Source organism: Leptopilina boulardi, unplaced genomic scaffold (genome assembly GCF_019393585.1).
Source record: "Leptopilina boulardi isolate dan_hultmark-lab unplaced genomic scaffold, ZJU_Lbou_2.1 LbouV2_362, whole genome shotgun sequence".
NCBI classification, from domain to species: domain Eukaryota; kingdom Metazoa; phylum Arthropoda; class Insecta; order Hymenoptera; family Figitidae; genus Leptopilina; species Leptopilina boulardi.
The window spans coordinates 104,839-124,449 of NW_026137932.1; the positions used below are offsets into that span (position 1 = coordinate 104,839).

General features: G+C 26.3%; 2 protein-coding genes across 3 annotated transcripts; one reads left to right on the top strand and one right to left on the bottom strand.

Annotated features, from left to right (window-relative positions):
- Window positions 1–77: 77 nt before the first annotated feature.
- Window positions 78–12,227, bottom strand: LOC127286514 (venom metalloproteinase antarease TserMP_A-like). Its single transcript, XM_051312959.1, has 13 exons — window positions 12,161–12,227; window positions 7,411–7,499; window positions 6,785–6,981; window positions 6,499–6,591; window positions 6,258–6,423; window positions 5,859–5,985; window positions 5,439–5,568; window positions 4,244–4,439; window positions 2,595–2,718; window positions 2,206–2,370; window positions 1,002–1,137; window positions 811–924; window positions 78–251 (listed from the first exon to the last, which is right to left on the bottom strand). The coding sequence occupies exons 4-13, from the start codon at window positions 6,586–6,588 to the stop codon at window positions 204–206; spliced, it is 1,296 nt and encodes a 431-aa protein (XP_051168916.1). The 5' UTR covers window positions 6,589–6,591; window positions 6,785–6,981; window positions 7,411–7,499; window positions 12,161–12,227; the 3' UTR covers window positions 78–203.
- A 387-nt stretch (window positions 12,228–12,614) lies between these two features.
- Window positions 12,615–19,312, top strand: LOC127286614 (odorant receptor 13a-like). 2 transcript variants are annotated; one of them, XM_051313105.1, is made up of 10 exons: window positions 12,615–13,325; window positions 13,408–13,418; window positions 13,571–13,690; window positions 14,897–15,017; window positions 15,238–15,502; window positions 15,587–15,700; window positions 15,776–15,866; window positions 16,575–16,711; window positions 16,907–17,039; window positions 17,546–19,312. In XM_051313105.1, exons 3-10 carry the CDS (start codon window positions 13,571–13,573, stop codon window positions 17,597–17,599), a joined length of 1,035 nt encoding a protein of 344 aa, XP_051169062.1. In that variant the 5' UTR covers window positions 12,615–13,325; window positions 13,408–13,418; the 3' UTR covers window positions 17,600–19,312. The 2 variants fall into 2 exon arrangements, with proteins under 2 accessions (XP_051169062.1, XP_051169061.1); XM_051313104.1 differs by having other exon boundaries at window positions 12,628–12,675; window positions 13,123–13,418.
- The last annotated feature ends 299 nt before the right edge of the window (window positions 19,313–19,611 follow it).

Here is a 19,611-nt window from a genome sequence, read left to right on the forward strand (position 1 = left end):
AAACAATGTTTTTGCTATTTTTGGTTATTTATATATTTAATGAATGTACTTTTAATTTCAATTTCTTTTTAGGCCTACTTTTTACTACATTACAAATAAAATATATACATATTAATCTAATTTCAATGTTTTTCTTTGTTTGGTTAAATTATTTCTCTTCTTTGTAGTGTTGACTCTTTAGATATTGTTGGAGAATTTCTCTTTTACAACAAACTGTTAATAATATCTACACAATCTCCAGATAAGCAATGCTGCAAGATAAAAATTCTAAGCAATCAATAAAGAAATAATAATACATATAAATAGGGTAAATGCACTAATTACGGCGCGATTCGAGTCAAAACATCGTTGAAATAGAAAATTCGACTTTTCTATTGTATGAAGTCAATTATTTAAGACTTATAAAATTAAAAGTTTATGTTATTTAGATATTAAAAAAAAATTTTAACTTTATAAAAGTCGATTATTTAAATAAATATGAGAAATTAAAACTAATACCGTAATTTTCTATTACGGTACGTTTGTATCAGTTTCTGTGTATTATGGTGACCAAAATTACGTGTATTTTAAAGATACTTTGCCCACCGTAATTGGAGCCAATGAAAATCTTAAATATGTTTCAATTACGGCGAGGGAAAAAATTTGATCTCAAGTAATTAAATTAATAATTGTTTAAATGTACATCTTTATAAGTAATTGTATCAAAAAAAGATTAAAATAATTTTTTTAAAATCATTTTCCAACAGTTATATAAAATATAATAATAATAATAGTTATTTTTTATGAATGCACCGTAATTGGTTCAGTTACCTTTTCATCAGCACAAGAAGATCCTTCTGCCGGAGGAGTATATGATGAAACCGAAATTGTATGTGTCATATTTTCTTTCTCTACACAATATAAGTCTAAACAAGTTGTTCTTTCCTACAAAAAAAAAAAAAAAAAAACAAAATGAAACCAATTATAAGAAAAGTGGTAAGTGCAATATTTTAGAAACTCACATCTTTACATCTTATATATCCAAGATTTTTGCATTGTTCATCTAATGACATTATTTGACCAGGTAATATTCTTGATAGTGGTTTATTATTTTTATATTCTGCCGGATTATTTCGAATGCATTTTGCAAAATCTAGACTAAATATAAATTATTAAATTCAACTTTTATCAAAATTAATATATATAAACAAAAAATTAATTATACCCGTGTGGAAAAGTGATGTGGGCCCCCAGCGGGGGCCCTTATGGATCGCCCGCATGGGCGATCCATGAGGGTGCCCCTACGGGCGCCCTTATGGGCCCTCACGTTTGCCCTCAAGTTTGCCATAATGTTTTTTAATCAATAATATTAATAATAAAAGTTAATTAATAATAAATAAGCTTAAGTTATGAATAAATAACATATTTATTTAATAATTATTCAATTTTAAATTAAATTCTTACTCAAATTGAATTTATTAATTAACGTTCTAATTAATTAACTGTCGGATATAATTAAAAGTAATAATAAATTAATTAATTAAAAAATTAAAAAATATGTAATTTATGCATACTATTAACGGATATTTTCATTTTTCAATTAATTCATACATAGAATTAATGATTAAACGCAAACCTGAGAAATAAATAAATCTAACGCATGGGGGGAATCGAACCTACGACCTACGGACTTTGAGTCTAACGCTTTATCAACTACGCTACGCACGCTACTTCAAAACGAATGCTAACTTCTTGATGCTATTTAAACTTGAAAAATACCTAACAAAGAAAAGTGCTTAACATCATTTAGTTAAAGTTAAGATATTAAATTATATTTTCCAATCAAATGCAATTTATAAAATATAATTAATTATATGCTTTATGATTATTATCATGAATCATCTGAGGTGAATTTTCAAAAAAAGTGTAAATATATTTTTATTAAAAATGCGTTTTTCGTTGTTTTGAATCATTGGAAACATTCATTTTTTGTTGACGAAAAAATATTTGAATTTTGGACTTAGAAAATTTTGCTAATCGATCATGAGGGCGATCCATGCGGGCCCCTACGTTGCCCCTCATGGATTCGCCATATGGATCAGCCCTCATGGGCCCCCGCCGGGAGCCCCGAACTCTTGAGGACAAGATCGTGGCTTTTTCCACACGGGTATTTTTAAAAAAATCTTATTAAAAAAAAATTATCGAAATACAAAATTTTTAACACACCTTAAAACAATTCCAATAATTTTTTTTGAACAAGAAGAAAATAAAATTTTGTTTTCATTATTACTATAACGATAGGAACTCATAATGTGACTTTCATTTTTGAGACAATGCTTAGTATTGTATGCAAAATTTTTCGAATCTTCCTCATCATGTGGTGCACCTAGGCTAAAGAAAAAGGTCTCCCTATTAGTAATGTTCATTTTAAAAGTACTAATTATGGGGGGAAAAAAAATTAGGAATATAAAATTAATTAATTAGATGTTAATCTAAAATTTAATAGCGTCACTTTGAGTAGTAATCTAAAATAACAAGAAAAATTTTTTTTAAATGTTTTTTTAAAACAAAATTTATAAAATAAAAGTATAAAAAAATAATCTATTATTTCTTACATATGAGCTAATTCATGAGCAGCAGCAAGAATACCATCATATCCATTACTGTCTTCAATTATACCAGAAGAAGTGTATTTATTTGTAATGTCACTTCGACATACTCCAGCTCTATAGGCATAACCTTTTAGAAAACATAATAAATAATTTTTTGGAATGTATGATTATGTTCAAAATAATTAGTTAGAATTTTCATTTTATGAAATTGTCATAATTATTTTTGAGACAAATTTTTATTTGTACGAATTTTTATTTGTCAGAATTTTTATTTGCTCGAAATTTCATTAAACATAATAGGGCATTTTAAAGAATTTTTATTGGGTAGAATTTCATTGCATAGAATTTTCATTTTATTCTTACACGGAGAGAAGGGCGTAGTAGATCTTACTACTATCTCAGTTAAATCTACTGAACAGTATCGTTCATTTTGGACGGACTAAACATTCAGTTAAATGAACGATACTGTTTAGTAAAAAAATTTACACGATTATCGATAGAAAAAAATTTACCGACAGAAACGAAATGTAGAAATCTGATTGGTTGTCCGCAATCTGGTTAATTGTGGACAACCAATCAGATTTGTGCATTTTTATTCTGTCGGTAAATTTTTTTGTGTGACAGAACTATAGTAGTCCCTCTGACTACGCTGTTTAGTAGAATCTGGACTAAACGTGTTTAGTATAATAGACTAAATCTCTTCTCTCCGTGTACAGATGAATTTTCATTTGTTCAAATTATTATTTGATTGAATTTACATATAACCGATTTTTCATACTACAGAATTTTTACTCAACCGAAAAAATTATTTAACAGAATTTCTAAATGATAAAATTTTCATTTGTCCGAAATTTCAAATGGCCGAAACAACAATCGATTTTGGCGCAATTTTTAAAATCAACCAATCAAAAATTATCCATAAAATTGTGATTGGTTGATTTTAAAAATCGCGCCAAAATCGATTGTTGTTTCGGCCATTTGAAATTTCGGACAAATGAAAATTTTATCATTTAGAAATTCTGTTAAATAATTTTTTCGGTTGAGTAAAAATTCTGTAGTATGAAAAATCGTTTATATGTAAATTCAATCAAATAATAATTTGAACAAATGAAAATTCATCTGTAAGAATAAAATGAAACTTTTATGCAATGAAATTCTGCCCAATGAAAATTCTTTAAAATGCCCTATTATGTTAAATGAAATTTCGAGCAAATAAAAATTCTGACAAATAAAAATTCTGTAAATTGAATTTTTGGTTATATAAAAATTCTGTATAATATAGAAAATCGTTTTAATGAAAATTCTGCAATATACTAATTCATACAAATAAAAATTTGTCTCAAAAATAATTATGACAATTCCATAAAATGAAAATTCTACTCTCTAAATCTGAATTAGTAAAAATGTTTAATAATTTGAATTAGTGACTCACTTTTTGCTTCTGAATTAGTAAAATTTTACTAATTGTTAGTAAAAGTTACTAATAATTAGTAAAATTTTACTAATTCAGAAGTAAAAAGTGAGTCACTAATTCAAATTAGTAAACATTTTTACTAATTCAGATTTAGAGAGTAACTAATGATTTTTAGAACAAATTCATGTGTCCTAATGTTTTTTGTGTATGATTGAATATAACAATGTTCCACACACACCAGTTAAATTTTTATTACGAGTTGTTGAATCCAACATATCTCTTCCTGTTATAAACATGGATATATCATAATCTTTGATTGGTTGAATAAATTTTTCCTCATGTAAAAATCTAGTAAATCCATTAATTAATAGATCTGAATATATCTCTCCTTTAGGAAGTAAGTCGATTGCTTTATTTACAAATGGCAGTGGTTCCTTTAGCACAGAATTTGTTATTAATAAATTATACAAAAAATTTCTTTGAAACAAAGAAATCGTTTTTTTAATTCAATCTCAAAATATAAAATATATTTTTCATTTAAACAAAATTTTTGCATTAAAATAAAAATTCAAATAAAGAATTTCTTAAAATCAAAGAAATATTCCTTTATAGTCAATCAAAAAAAAAAAAAAGTAAAGAAATAATTTCTTTGATTTTACGAAATTTTTTCTTTGACTCTATAAATAGGACAAATTTTTTTGAAAAAAAAGATTCATTTTTCGGGGCGCATGATTATCACATAAAAATCATTAGTTAAAATTTTCATTTTAAAGAATTTTATTAGATATAATTATTTTTTAGACGAATTTTTATTTTTCCAATTAACATTTGACAGAATTACTTTTTAAAACAAATTTTTACTTAACATAATTCTTATATATCGAAATTTTATTTGGCAGAATTCTTAAAACGCCGAATTTTTATTTATCCGTAATTACAAATGGCCGAACAAACAATCGATTTTGGCGCGATTTTTAAAATCAACAAATCACAATTTTATGGATAATTTTTGATGGGTTGATTTTAAAAATGGCGCCAAAATCGATTGTTTGCTCGGCCATTTGCAATTTTGGACAAATGAAAATTCGGCGTTTTAAGAATTCTGCCAATTAAAATTTCGGTGCCTAAGAATTCTGTTAATTAAAAATTCTTTAAAAACGAAATTCTGACAAAAATATTAATTTGAAAAATGCGAAAATTCGTGTAAAAAATAATTATATGTAATGAAATTATTGAAAGTGAAAATTCTCACTAATAATTTTTATGGGATAATCATTTTTCTGTTGTGTATATGTGAATGTTTTTTTATATATACAGTAAGAAAAGCTCCATGGTAGTCACAGCCCATGAGTGCGAGTGAGACAAACTTATGCGTAACGCATGCTTTCCTATGACTACCATGGAGCTTTTCTTACTGTATATAATAAACATACTTGAGCTAATACTATGCCGGCAACGTAGAGGCGAACTTTTGGTTTTTCAAATTCTCTGTATCTTAAATCAACTCCATTCCAGAAACCCAAAGTATATTCTACAGCTTTTACCACATCAAAATTAAATTTTCTGTTATTTAGAGAAAATAATATTAAAGTTTATCAATATTGTTCGTTAAAAGATATATAAGTAACGCTCCACGTGGAATGCGACTGTAAAAAAAAAAAAAATTTAGGTTATGTGTGATCCCAAAGAAAACCGGTTTCTAGAGGTTATGAGAAACTTTGTGCACGATATTAATTCCTTAATTTTCCGAACATCGAGCTCTCATCGCTTGATTTTAAAAAAAACATAATCTAAAATTTTTTCTTTTTATGTTCCTTTCTTTGGAGCGCGCAAAAGAATAAAATGCAACTTACTTAAAAAGCACGTCGTCAATAAAAACCATAATTTCCGGATAAACTATGTTTGGAATCTCTGTTATTGATCTACGGAATACACTCTTAATTTCCATTTTATCATCAAAAATCTTAGATATTGAATGTTCTAAAAAAATTGCTTTGCTTTTTATTTAGAATATTTATATACAGGGTGATTTTTATATTCCGGATTCCTAAAATTTTTTTTTTAATTCCACTTTTTTTTGTTTAAAAAATGAGATTAAACAAAAAACTTTTAGGGGGTCCGGAACATAAAAATCACTCTGTATAATTAAAAGTAAAATTTACTATAAAAAAATACTGTAATAACTAAAATAACTATTCTTTATATTTATATTAGTTTTTAGTTTCTTTTATTTATAAAGAATAAATACTTACGGGAGGCATTATTAAACGTTTGTTTATAAATTATGTGTTCGTCAGAATTTATAAAATCTTCGGCATCATTTTCAAAGAATGAAAAATTTCTTCTCAATAAATCGCGACGTTTACGAAAATTATGGGGTATGGGACTAATCACTATGTTGTCATTAATGATTCCATTCTTGGGAAAAAAAAAAATTTTTTAATTTATAAAATTTAAAGCTACAACAAAACCGCCAAGTAATGTAATACTTACAAATTCGAATTTACCATCTTTATTAACACTCAGTGATATAGATGATAACGTTTTTGGATTTTGATAAAATTTTAAAAAGACATTGTCCATCACCTAAAATTATAATATTTATTAGCATTTTTTTTAAAAATTTTAAATTTTGTTCTTATTTACAAATATATGTAATTTTAAATTTAACAGAAAAAATTATTTTTTTTTTAAATTAACCTAAAAACTTTACATATATTGAATATTATAAATAGTCTTTTTAAGATAAATGTATATTATCTTTATAAATTATACGTACATTTGGTAAAATTTCAAAATTCACAATATTTTGGGCATTTGTTCTAGCAATAAAAATTTTCGTCCCTCTACCTGCAAGCAAACCTTCCGTAAGTTGCAAATAAATTTCATGATCTTTTCCATTTATTTTTGTTTGAATTATTAATTCATTAATAATTTGTCTTTTGTAACGAATTGGCACCAGCTCATAGTCAGATACTAGAGAAGATCAAATTCAAATTTTAATAATTTAAAAAAAAACAAAATGGTAAAAAGTTCTCGAGAATAGAATTTTTTGTTCAATTATTTTCTCAATCTAGAATTTTGTTCCCACTTGGAAAGATTCCCCGGAAAGTGCCCCCTGGAGGTTCTATCAGAATTCCGCCGGAACTTCCAACGTAATTCCGTCGGAATTGCAAAGAATTTCCGATGAGATTCCGATGGAGTTTCGACGGAATTAGGACTCTAAAAATTTGGAAAAAAAAATTAATCGGAATTCCGTTGGAAATTTTTTGGAACTCCGATGGAATTCCAACGGAATTACGTTGGAAGTTCCGGCGGAATTCTGATAGAACCTCCAGGTGGCACTTTACGGGGAATCATTTCAAGTGGGTTGGTATTAAAAAATTAAATTTTTAAAATAATTACCATCATTGATTAACAAACTGTCCTTAATAACAAATGATTGAGAGAATGGCACAAAAAGAGTGAAAAATAAAATTATAAAATAAACACATCTGTAAATATATATATAATTTTTAATAAGAAAATAAAACTTAAGACAAAAAAAATTGTTAGCAGTAAAATTGTTTGCTTTTATTACCCTTCTTTAAAAGCAGTCTTAAATTTTATTGCTGAAGAATTTGAAAAAAATAAACACATCTTATATAAAATATATAATACAAATGTATATATATATATATATATAGTTAGTTATTATTCCCTGCTGATATAAGAATATCTACCATTATGAATTGAAACTATTAAGTACCATTGATTATAAAGTATTACGTATAAAATAATTATCATTATTTCTAATAGACAATAAGATGTATGTAAAAAAAATATGGTAAATTATAATTTTCAATTCATATTTTAGTACCTTTTATAACATATTACAATATAAAATTGAGTACGTAATCATTACGTACATAAATTCTTCTATTCATAAGGTATAAAATATCTTTTATATAGATATCGTATTTTAAAAGTTGAATATTAATCGTATTCGTAAGGTTTATTCAAAATTATAGATGAATAAACATTGATGTACACAATAGAATAATTGAATATAAATGAAATTAATGAATATTAAAAAAAATTATATTTCAATACTTATGGAAAAACACATAATTATTACGTACTCTTTAAATCTGAATTAATCACTTTTAACTAATTTTTACAATTAGTTTTTCACTAATAACTATAATTAATAGAAAACTATTTAAAAACATTTAAATTGTTGTTTAATTTAATTTGACACTTATTCAAAATTCTAAAGTTATCTTCAACAATTTATAACAAGTTGTAAATTCAGATGTTCATTACATAAACATTTTGCTTCCTCTTTACGATCAGCAAAAAAATTTGCTTCCTCGTGGAGAAAGCAAAATTTTATTGCCAAAATGTGATTTTGATTTTTTAACTTTCATTAATTCTTTAAATTTACCTCAAATGAATACTTTATATATATCGATCGATTCGTCTTGACGTAAGGAATCTGATTTTATTATATATAACCTTAAATTTTTCTATTTAAAATTTTTTTCGATTAAAAAAAAATTTTTTGAAAAAAGACGATAAAATTTTTTTTTTTTGGGTATTTTTCAAAATCCTTTGGTCAGATTTGAGATATTAATATGATAAATGAGCCTACCAGATTTTATCTAAATCCATTAAAACCTGTTAAAGTTATCTTCTAAACAAAAAAGGGATCCACACACACACACATACATACAATTGATCAGGATCTCATATAATATGTTTCTATGAAGAAAAAAATTTGTTCCCACCACTTTGAAAAGTTTTATAAACGAAAGGACTACAAAGCTTCCTCCACGAGGAAGCAAAATCATATTGGAAAGAATCATTATTTCATATTAAAGGTCAAGTTTTTTTAAAAGTGATAAGAACTCTACTATACCAACAGCAAGAGGATATTTTCAGGTAAGTATAGGCTTAAGCACAACTGCTTCGCAAACCTATTGTGCGTTGGCCTTAAAGTTATTGTAGCGTGTAGTTTTGTTGTGACTAAAAGATGTCGCTTTAGTTTCTATAGATTAGATATAAGATAGAACAGAGCACGGTGGGCTTGAACAAACTTTGAATAAAGGATCATAGCACACCTTTTTTTATTACAAATTTTGGTTATTTAGGTCATAAATAGCGTGTAAAAAAATTATAGCCCATAACTTGTCGAGCCGTTTTTGAGAAAACTCATTTTAAAAGAAAATCTAGTTTTCTTTGAAAAATTTAATACATTTACATTGAATTCCCAATTTAAGTATTTCAATTATGACATTTATACTTTTTCCAAATTATAATGAAAATAAAACGATATTTCAGAAATTATAATTTCATTTTTTATGTAATACATTATTTGTTTAAATAAATTGACTGTATTTTGTAAAAAAAATAAAAAAATTTTATAGTATAAGAGAAAAACCCTTTAATGGACGAAACTGTACCAGATATATCATAAACTTTTATAAAATGTAGAATTTAACAACTCAATTGTACAGAATTTTAGACACTAATACTTCAAATTTTTAAATCGCAGGCTATTAAATATGTTGAGCGTTATATTCTTGTACTGCTCTAAGTAATTTTGATGGATATTCCGGATGCTTGTCAAAAACTTTATATTTGGCCCAAGTTGTCTTGAAGTCTGAATGTAAGGATTCTACAGCTTGCTCACTATAAAATCCCAATCCCTCTCCTGATTTCTCACAAAACTGAGAAACATGAAATATCACGGCATGGACTTTCAGCGTAACGGAAATGTTCAAATCAGAATAACTTTTTTTAAAGTTAGAAACAAATTTTTTATAATTAACATCAAGAGTCGAAGAAAAACACGATTGAACAACGGTTTTAAAATCATCAAAACATTTCACGTATTTCAAGCAATTGATACTACATATCTGTCGCAATAGATCTGTCCTATTTAATAGAATATTGCATGAATTTCCCGCAAATTCCTGAGAACCATAAATGATTTCGCGTGAAATGTTTTGATGATTTTAAAACCGTTGTGCAATCGTGTTTTTCTTTGACTCTTGATGTTAATTATAAAAAATTTATTTCTAACTTTAAAAAAAGTTATTATGATTTGAACATTTCCGTTACGCCGAAAGTCCATGCCGTGATATTTCATGTTTCTCAGTTTTGTGAGAAATCAGGCGAGGAATTGGGATTTTATAGTGAGCAAGCTGTAGAATCCTTACATTCAGACTTCAAGACAACTTGGGCCAAATATAAAGTTTTTGACAAGCATCCGGAATATCTATCAAAATTACTTAGAGCAGTACAAGAATATAACGCTCAACATATTTAATAGCCTGCGATTTAAAAATTTGAAGTATTAGTGTCTAAAATTCTGTACAATTGAGTTGTTAAATTCTACATTTTATAAAAGTTTATGATATATCTGGTACAGTTTCGTCCATTAAAGGGTTTTTCTCTTATACTATAAATTTTTTTTACAAAATACAGTCAATTTATTTAAACAAATAATGTATTACTTAAAAAATGAAATTATAATTTCTGAAATATAGTTTTATTTTCATTATAATTTGGAAAAAGTATAAATGTCATAATTGAAATACTTAAATTGGGAATTCAATGTAAATGTATTAAATTTTCCAAAGAAAACTAGATTTTCTTTCAAAATGAGTTTTCTCAAAAACGGCTCGACAAGTTATGGGCTATAATTTTTTTACACGCTATTTATGACCTAAATAACCAAAATTTGTAATAAAAAAAGGTGTGCTATGATCCTTTATTCAAAGTTTGTTCAAGCCCACCGTGAGAGATGAATATTCATGAATATTTGATCATGAGATTCGATGTCCCTGTCTGATCACTATTATGGGAACAACTGTGTTGTTACCCATAAGTGTAGCTTGGAAGCCACTAGTCGTTTCGTCCCGGGCCCCACTACTGGACTCATCAGTAAGGCTGCGTAGTGGGAAACCTGCCTTATACGACCATGGGGAAGTGAGAGTCGGATCGTGTATATATGCTACACGCCAAGCAACATCTACACTTGTGAGAGAGCACATGGGTATTGACCAATGGCAGAGACATCCATTGGCCAACCCCCACACTATAGAAACTAAAGCGACATCTTTTAGTCACAGCAAAACTACACGCTACAATAACTTTACTTACCTGAAAATATCCTCTTGCTGTCGGTATAGTAGAGTTCTTATTACTTTTAAGAAAACTTTTTTTTTAATTAAATTGCAATTATTTTAAACTGCGCTCGATAAATAAAAAAATAATTTAATAAAATTTGCAATTTCTATTAAATATAAATTATTTTTTCACACATTTTACACTAATTTCTTGAAAATATTATGAAAACTGACAACGAGTTAAAAATCTACAGTTACCACTTGCACATATCAAGTGATTATTTATTATTTATCACGTTAATAATTAAAATTCTTACAAAAATTAACTCTATAAATGTTCATTTAACCTCACAATACTAATTTTTATAAATTTTCATCAATTTAAAGCTTTTTTTTGATAATTACCTAAATTCGACTTAGATTCGCCCCGGTTGAGTCGAATTTAGGTTAATCAAATCCGCCAGGGATATCACTCTTTCAGAATCAGCAATCAAAGTGTTGAAGAAAAATTGAAATGGCGTATCAAAAATGTCGTCCAAATACAAAATTGTTTACAAATCATAACCTACTGTATGAATCCAGTGTTAATTTATCCAAATTGAAAATGGCGGATGACTTTTTGAAAATCTTATGCATTCGCTTCAAACTTGTTACTATGTGGTTTTTGGGGTCACTGATTACGAACCCAATGTCAGTTTTTCAAAATTCAAAATGGCGGACGACTTTTTCTAAAATTGATCAAATTCGCATGAAACTTATATTCGAAAGTTTTTGGGTTAAATTTGCCATTAGAATTTTTAAAAAACTGATGTAAGAATCGTAATCATCGACCGCTCAAAACCTTCGCGAAACAAGTTTCAAGTGAAGCCGATAAATTTTTGAAAAAGTCGTCCGCCATTATTAATTTTGAAAACTGACATCGGGTTTGTAATCAGCGATCCGAAATTAGAATTTAATCTGAATATAGTTTGATTATACACATTTACGAAAAAGAAATTTTTCTTTTGTAAAGCAACTTAAATCATATGATATCAACTAACCGTCACAGTAATTCATATTAATTATTATAACAAACTATTATTATATTTAATCAAATATTATTATATATATATTTTATCTAGTTTAAATGTAAATTAATTCTTTTGATAGACTTATTCAAAAATATAAAGTATTATATCTTTAACCAAGTATATAAAATCATATATTGGAAAGAAACATTGTTTCATATTGAAGGTCAAGTCAATACTAAACCTTGAAACTAGAGCAAAGTAACGATTGCACGCAACTCCTGAATATGCATTATAAAATTATGAGTACATCTTTAGTCACTTTATTATGTAAATATCGTTCCTAGAATATATACAAGGGATAAAATCAATTCTTAAGAAATAAAATTCTTTTCTTCACCATCATCAATTGTTTCCAGAAATTTTAATTAATAATTCATAGTACCTCTTTCTATGTAAACGAATATTTGAAAAACTTTATAAAAATGAAAAGTTCTTGAAAGAGCAGAACAACAGAGAACTCTTATAAAAGAAAGTTTATAGACAACGTATAATCTCTTTATATAAATAATATACAGTAGGACTCAGGTTATCCGAGCTAATGTGGACCGGACCTATACCTCGGATAAGGCGAAAACTCGGATAATCCGAATTGTTATTACAATTTAACATTATTATTGTTTAAACAATTATTATTTATTACAAACAAGAATATAATATTGTATATATTTCATAATAATTTAAACAATTTGAATTTATTAAAAATAAACTCATATTTATAAAAAATTAAAATTAAAAATAATTCGGATGAAGTAGACTAGACTCAGATAATACAGAATTTCCTACTGGGACACCACCTTGGATAATCGAGACCTCAGATAAAGCGAGCTCGGATAAACGGGGTTTTACTGTATATTGTTTAAATTTAACGAAAAAATATTTAAACTAATTTACAAGCACACAGAGAATTATAATATTTTCTCTAAATATTTCAGAAATATTTTATTAAAAGATTTAAAATATTTCAAAGAAACATTTTTCACATATCTATAATATTTGCTGTGTGGATAGATATAATGTTTTATTAAAGTCGTGAAACAAAATATAAATTTTTCCTGATATAATAAAAAAAGAACGGTTTAGATTTTTTTTTCTCCAAAATATGGAATATCTCAACGTTAACAAATATTTTATGAAGGTATTAGGGCATTGGCCTTATCAGAGTGAAATTTTAAATCGATTAATACGTGTTTTCTTTATTACTTCTTTTCTATCGTTAGATGTACCGTTAGTAAGTAATTCATAAATATTTATATTAGAAAAAATTTTTTTTTTTTTTTTTGAAATGATAAATTTAAATTAATAAATAAAAGAAAATAAATTCAATATTATGAGGTTTTGACATAAAAACTTGGAAATTAAATTTTTAAATATTTTTTGCAGATGACAGCATTATATGTAGCAAGAGACAACTTTCATAAGTTTGTTATATGCATTCCAATGTGTGCGATGTGTATTTTTTGTATAGTAACATATATATTTTTTATTGTTAAAACGCCAGATGTGAGTATATTTACACTGAAAAAAAAAACATTTATTTGATTCAAATAACACCAGGACCACAAAAAAAATCGAAATTTTTCCAATGCAAAATGGAATATGATTTTCTGAGGTATTCTGAAGCGCTGAACACGAATCTGAAATCCGATTTGCTTCATCATGTTAGGATTTTTTTCTAACCTCAAAAAAACATATCTAATCAAACAAATCACTCAAAATTCTTGTGGGCTTGGGTTCTAGGGGTTTTTAGGGTCGCTTATCACGAATCCAATGTCAAATTTTAAAAATTCAAAATGGCAGATGCAATTTTTTTTTAAATTATCCTCCATATTGCATCCGCAATTTAAAATTTTTTTAAATCTGACATTGGATTCTTGATCGGCGACCTCAAAAACCCCTAGGACCCAAGTCAACAAGAATTTTTAGGTTACTTTGATTGATTACTATTAGATATGTTTTTTGAGGTTAGAAAAAAATCCTGATTTGATGAAGCAAATCGGACTTCAGATTCGTGTTCAGCGCATCAAAATACGTCAGAAAAACATATTACATATTTCCTTTAAAAAAAAGTTCGATTTTTTTGTGGTCCTGTGTAATCGGTTATACTTGACTATATTTATATATCAAATAAATATTTAATTGAGTCAAATAATTTTTATTCGAGCCAATTAAATTATATTTGTTTCAAATATACCAAAAATATTGGTTTTAAATCGAAATTATTTGGTTCAACTAATTATTTATTTAATAATAGCAGTCAAGTAACCGTTTATTTGAATCAAATAAATTCTTTTTTCAGTGTACCAAGAAAAACATATGTATGTTTTATCATTTCTTATGAAAAATATTTACTGGAATAATAATAATTGGTATTTATTGGATTAATTAGAAAATCGAGTAATTTTTTCGCGAGATGTATTTTTTTTAGTACAACAAAATTTTTTATTTTAATTTCAATAGAATCGTAATTTTTTGTTAAATATATTCCAATGCATTTAATTTACAACAAAAAAACTATTGCGCAAACATATAAGCCACTGAAACTTATTGTTAGTGCGCAATAATTAAATTTTTAATAAATGTACGGCAAAAGAATTACTGAACATTCCAGTAATGAATCCAGTAGTTGTTCTAATAATTAAATTTCTTACGGGGTGGATTATTTAAAAAAAAAAAAAAAAACATAAACAATTCTTCTCCATATTTTAGATACAATTTTTATTAGACAAAATTATAGAAGATTTCAAAAAGATCGAACCATTTGAGGAAGAATTTTATATTTTAAAAAAATCAACAAAAGAAGGAAAAAATACAAATCTAATTTATATGAGTAAAATAAAATCCTATTTAAATAGAATTCATTTAAAAATTCCCATATGGATTCCCATTCCTCATATATATATATATATATATATATATATATATATATATATATATATATATATATATATATATATATATATATATATATATATATACGAATCTGTATATGGGAATTTTCAATATGGAACAGGGAATAATTTAATTACTCATTTATTTTTATTTTACAGTTTACATGACAACGTCAATAGTACTTTTTTTCGCAGTAACTTTAACGCCACAAATTCTTGATATATTTTTGCCACTTAATGAGACAAGAAAAAAAATTAACGCCGTGGAATTAGAGTATATATTTTTTGACAAAAATGATTATTATTGGTATTGTTTTTTACAAACATTAATTAGCGGCGGTTTTGCAATTGTTACATGCAATACATTTGATATTATGCTTTATTCTTTTATACATCATGCTTGTGGAATGTATCGTGTTTTGTGGTATTTATAAATTTGTTTACTTTGTATATTTTTTAATAGGTGTTACCTATAAATTCTAACAATATTGATTTTTATTATTAACAGGTATCGCATTGAAAATATTCTAAATATAAAAATAACAACTAAGCTTATTAGCCATGAGGAGAAGATACAAGAAAATATTATTAATTGCATTTTGTTACATAATGAAATAATTCAGTTAGTATTTTGCATTATTAAACATGTTATTTTTTTTTTTTGTTTATTTATTTAACATTAATTTCATTTCAAAAGGTTTGTCGAAAAAATCGATTTATGTTTCACAGAATGTTTGTTTATCACTTACGGCATTTTATTACTACTATTGACATTTGTAGGCGCAATGGTATGTTTTATCATAATCATATTCTATAGACAGCACAACTTCTTTTATGGAATTTGTCCTGGTATAATTGCGGGGAAAGCTTTGCAATATTACATTGCAATATCAGGGCAAGGTTCTAGCAAGATTGAAAAATTGGAACTCACAACAACCTTGCATATGGCATATGGCCTTGCTTCCATTTTTAGGGTTTCGTGGTTCAGGCCCGAAAGCTTTATATATATATAGTTTCGCTTCGGCGTCCGTCCGTCCGTCCGTTTCCATAGCAACATTTTTTATAGCAATCGTTACTAATGGTAGTAAACGTTACCTTAGAAGGCCACGAGACCTCAACATTGACAGGCAAAATTTTCTCAATACTGCATAACGCAATATTGCCTCAGACTTGTAATGCAATGTTATTTATGAGGAGGAACCTTTTAATCTTACTGAAACCTTGCCCCGATATTGCAATGTAATATTACAAATCTTATCACACAATACCGTGACAAGTTCCGTGCAAAAACTTGTCCTATCTGAGATTGTAATAATCTTTAAAAAAAATTATTTGATTCAAATAATAATCGATTACTTTACTATTATCAAATAAATAATATTTCTCAATATTAAATAATTATTATTTGAGTCAATTAAATGTTATTGTTTTGCAAATTGTAATAAGTCATAAAATATGTTAAATTTTATATGTAAAATAAACATTTTATTATAAAGGTTGTACTAAATATAAATGAAATGGAGATTGTAACCAAGTACTTGGCTTTTGCTGCTGGTCAAATAATTCATCTTTTATATAACTGTGTTCCTGCACAAAGATTAAAGGATCATAGTTTAATTGTTAATGTATATTTGTAAGTTTATAATAGGTATAATAGAAAAATATTCGTATCAAAAACTTTAAATTATATAAATTGATAATATTCCTTAAAATTTATTACCAAAAAGGGTTTTTTCATTTTCGAAATTTTGATCGCAAACTCAATAATAAATTTTAAATTAAAAAGATAAAAAAAAAATGTCGTCTAAATCTTCTTTTTATTTCTCAGATATTCCAGTCATTGGTATAGAATGTCTGTGACAGGAAGAAAATTATTATTGACAATGATGATGAGAAGTTATAAAGAATCTAAACTATCCTGTGGAAAATTTTCCACATTATCTATGGAAACTTTTAGCACGGTAAAATTTATTAAATATTAAATTTTCCCCCACAGCACCGAAACTTTATGGAAAATTTAGTAAATATTTACTTGCAACGTTTGGAACATTTAATTGCAATGTTTATTGAAAGTTATGTAAAGATTTAAATGTTCCGGAAAGTTTCACACTAACACAAAAAAATTAAAAGACATTAAAATAAGCTGCAACGCTTATTATTTTAATCCAATTTTTGCTTATTTTCATACCAAAATGGATTAAAATAAGCAAAATTGTATTAAAATAATAAGCGTTGCAGCTTATTTTAATGCCTTTTAATTTTCTGTGAAACATTATATTTATTTAATCGGAACATTTAATTCTTTTTAAACAATGTTTACTAAACTTTGCAATTAAATATTCCAAATATTGCAAGTAAATATTTAATAAATTTTCAGGAAAGTTTCGGTGCTGTGGAGATTTTTTTCATAATATTGTTATTACAATATATTTTCAGAGATGGCTAAATTTTTAACTGATATTTTCAGATACTAAAAACAATTTTCTCCTATTTGAGTGTTCTAATTTCTATGACCAACTAATAAGATGAACAAATTGTGATTTCAATTAATTTATATTGGTTTTATAATATCATTATTATCGTATTATTTAATTTTTTTATCAATAATATAGGGAAAGTGCATCAATTACGGTGCGTTCATAAAAAATAACTATTACTATTATATTTAATATATAACTGTTGCAAAATAATTAAAATAATTATTTTAATCTTTTTTTGATATACAATTACTAATAAAGATGCACATTTAAACAATTATTAATTTAATTATTTTGAGATTAAATTTTTTTCCTCGCCGTTATTGAAACATTTTTAATATTTCCATTGGCTTCTATTACGGTGGGCAAAGTATATTCAAAATACACGTAATTTTAGTCACCGTAATTGATACACCGAAACTGATACAAACGCGCCGTAATAGAAAATTACGGATATTAGTTTTAATTTATCATATTTGTTTAAATAATTGATTTTCATAAAGTTTAAATTTTTTTTTTTTAATATCCAAATAATATAACCTTTTGTTTAAGGGGGGCGCCTACTTTAGAAGGTTAAAAACTGCGTACATTTCAGGAATTTTTTTCTCAAACACATTTCAATAAATCAATGCGAGATTCAGTGTATGTTTTCTTATATATTTAAATCTTTGAAATATAATTTTTTGATTAAATGAAAATAGAATTTAATAATAAAATAAACGCCATATATATAACGCCTCGCTGCTGAAATTTTCCCATTGCGTACAATCTAGGGTCCACAATTCTTATCTAAAACAAAAAAACAAAATTTTTTCTTTAAATATACATTATTGTCTTCTGTATGTATTAAAAGATTTCAATAGAAAGTAAAAACTGACATTTTTACATGACTTTTTTAAAAAAAATTTAATTTTCGTCAAAAAAAATCTCATTTTTTCTTTAAAAGAAAGCACTAAATTTAACTCTATCAAAAACAAATTTAATTCATACAGAAGAGACACTTTTTATCTTCAAAACAAGCCCAGGTAGACCTTAATCGGTTGAAAAGATTTTTGTCTATCGTGTACGCAAACTACAAAAACAGTGTTTTGAGAAAAACGAGTTTAAAGATTGAAAAACATGTAAATGCTGTTTATTAAAAACTTACGTGTTTTTCGCGGCCTCGATGAACGACTATTTTTTTTTATGGGTATCTTTTGGATATGACGACATTTTACTGATAAATGGTAATTTTAATGGTAGGTGTAATAGTAGATAAGCGCAACAAATTATGAAAAGTATTAGAGACTGCGAGTGGAGTCGCGCGCCAGGCCACGCGCTTTATTGCGTTCTACAAGCTGTAACTCGAAAAATACTTTGTATTTTGACGTAATATTTTAAGAGCATATTCTCTGATAGTTGTACTTTCAGTTAAGACAACTTTGAAAAAATCGATTTTTTCGACCCGATTAAGTAGGCGCCCCCCTTAATAAGTCTTAAGGGCATGTCAAAGTCGAAGCAATTTTTACATAGAACTTAAATGGAAAAATCGTATCGCCTTTGACCTACCCTTAAATTGACTTTATACAATAGAAATGTCGAATTTTCTATTTCAAATGTGTTTTGACTCGAATCGCGCCGTAATTAGTGTATTTACCCTGATTATAAGTAAATGCATTTTTATTTGAATAATTTATATTTATTAATAGTAAAATTGTCAGGCAACATTGTAGAATATGTTGTGCTATTTGGAATGTGTACCTTATGTTAAATATTTAATAAAAATACTTAAAAAATGGAATAAATCAATTATATTCTAAACTATTAAAATAAATGAAATCTTTATATTCATGTAATAAATATTGCTGTTGTAATACAGTTATTGTGAATTAATAAGAACTTTTTTTTTAGAAAAAAATTAATGGAAGGCCGAATCTGGTTTATGTGACTGATTATCATGAAATCCACGGAAAGAAATCTTGTTAGAATATTTAATATTTTGAACTCATATTTACGGATGATTTTGCAAATTTTGGGGTGGTAATAACTTTCGTTACTTTTTTTTAAGAATGCCTAA

Coding starts and splice junctions, on each gene's coding strand:
- LOC127286514 (XM_051312959.1), bottom strand. CDS start 6,588: ATGGACAATGTCTTTTTAAAATTTTATCAAAATCCAAAAACGTTATCA. Junction 5,986..6,257: donor AACGTTTAATAATGCCTCCC/GTAAGTATTTAT, acceptor CAATTTTTTTAG/AACATTCAATATCTAAGATT. Junction 4,440..5,438: donor CCGGCATAGTATTAGCTCAA/GTATGTTTATTA, acceptor TCTGTGCTAAAG/GAACCACTGCCATTTGTAAA.
- LOC127286614 (XM_051313104.1), top strand. CDS start 13,290: ATGGAATATCTCAACGTTAACAAATATTTTATGAAGGTATTAGGGCAT. Junction 13,691..14,896: donor TTATTGTTAAAACGCCAGAT/GTGAGTATATTT, acceptor TCCATATTTTAG/ATACAATTTTTATTAGACAA. Junction 15,503..15,586: donor GGAATGTATCGTGTTTTGTG/GTATTTATAAAT, acceptor TATTATTAACAG/GTATCGCATTGAAAATATTC.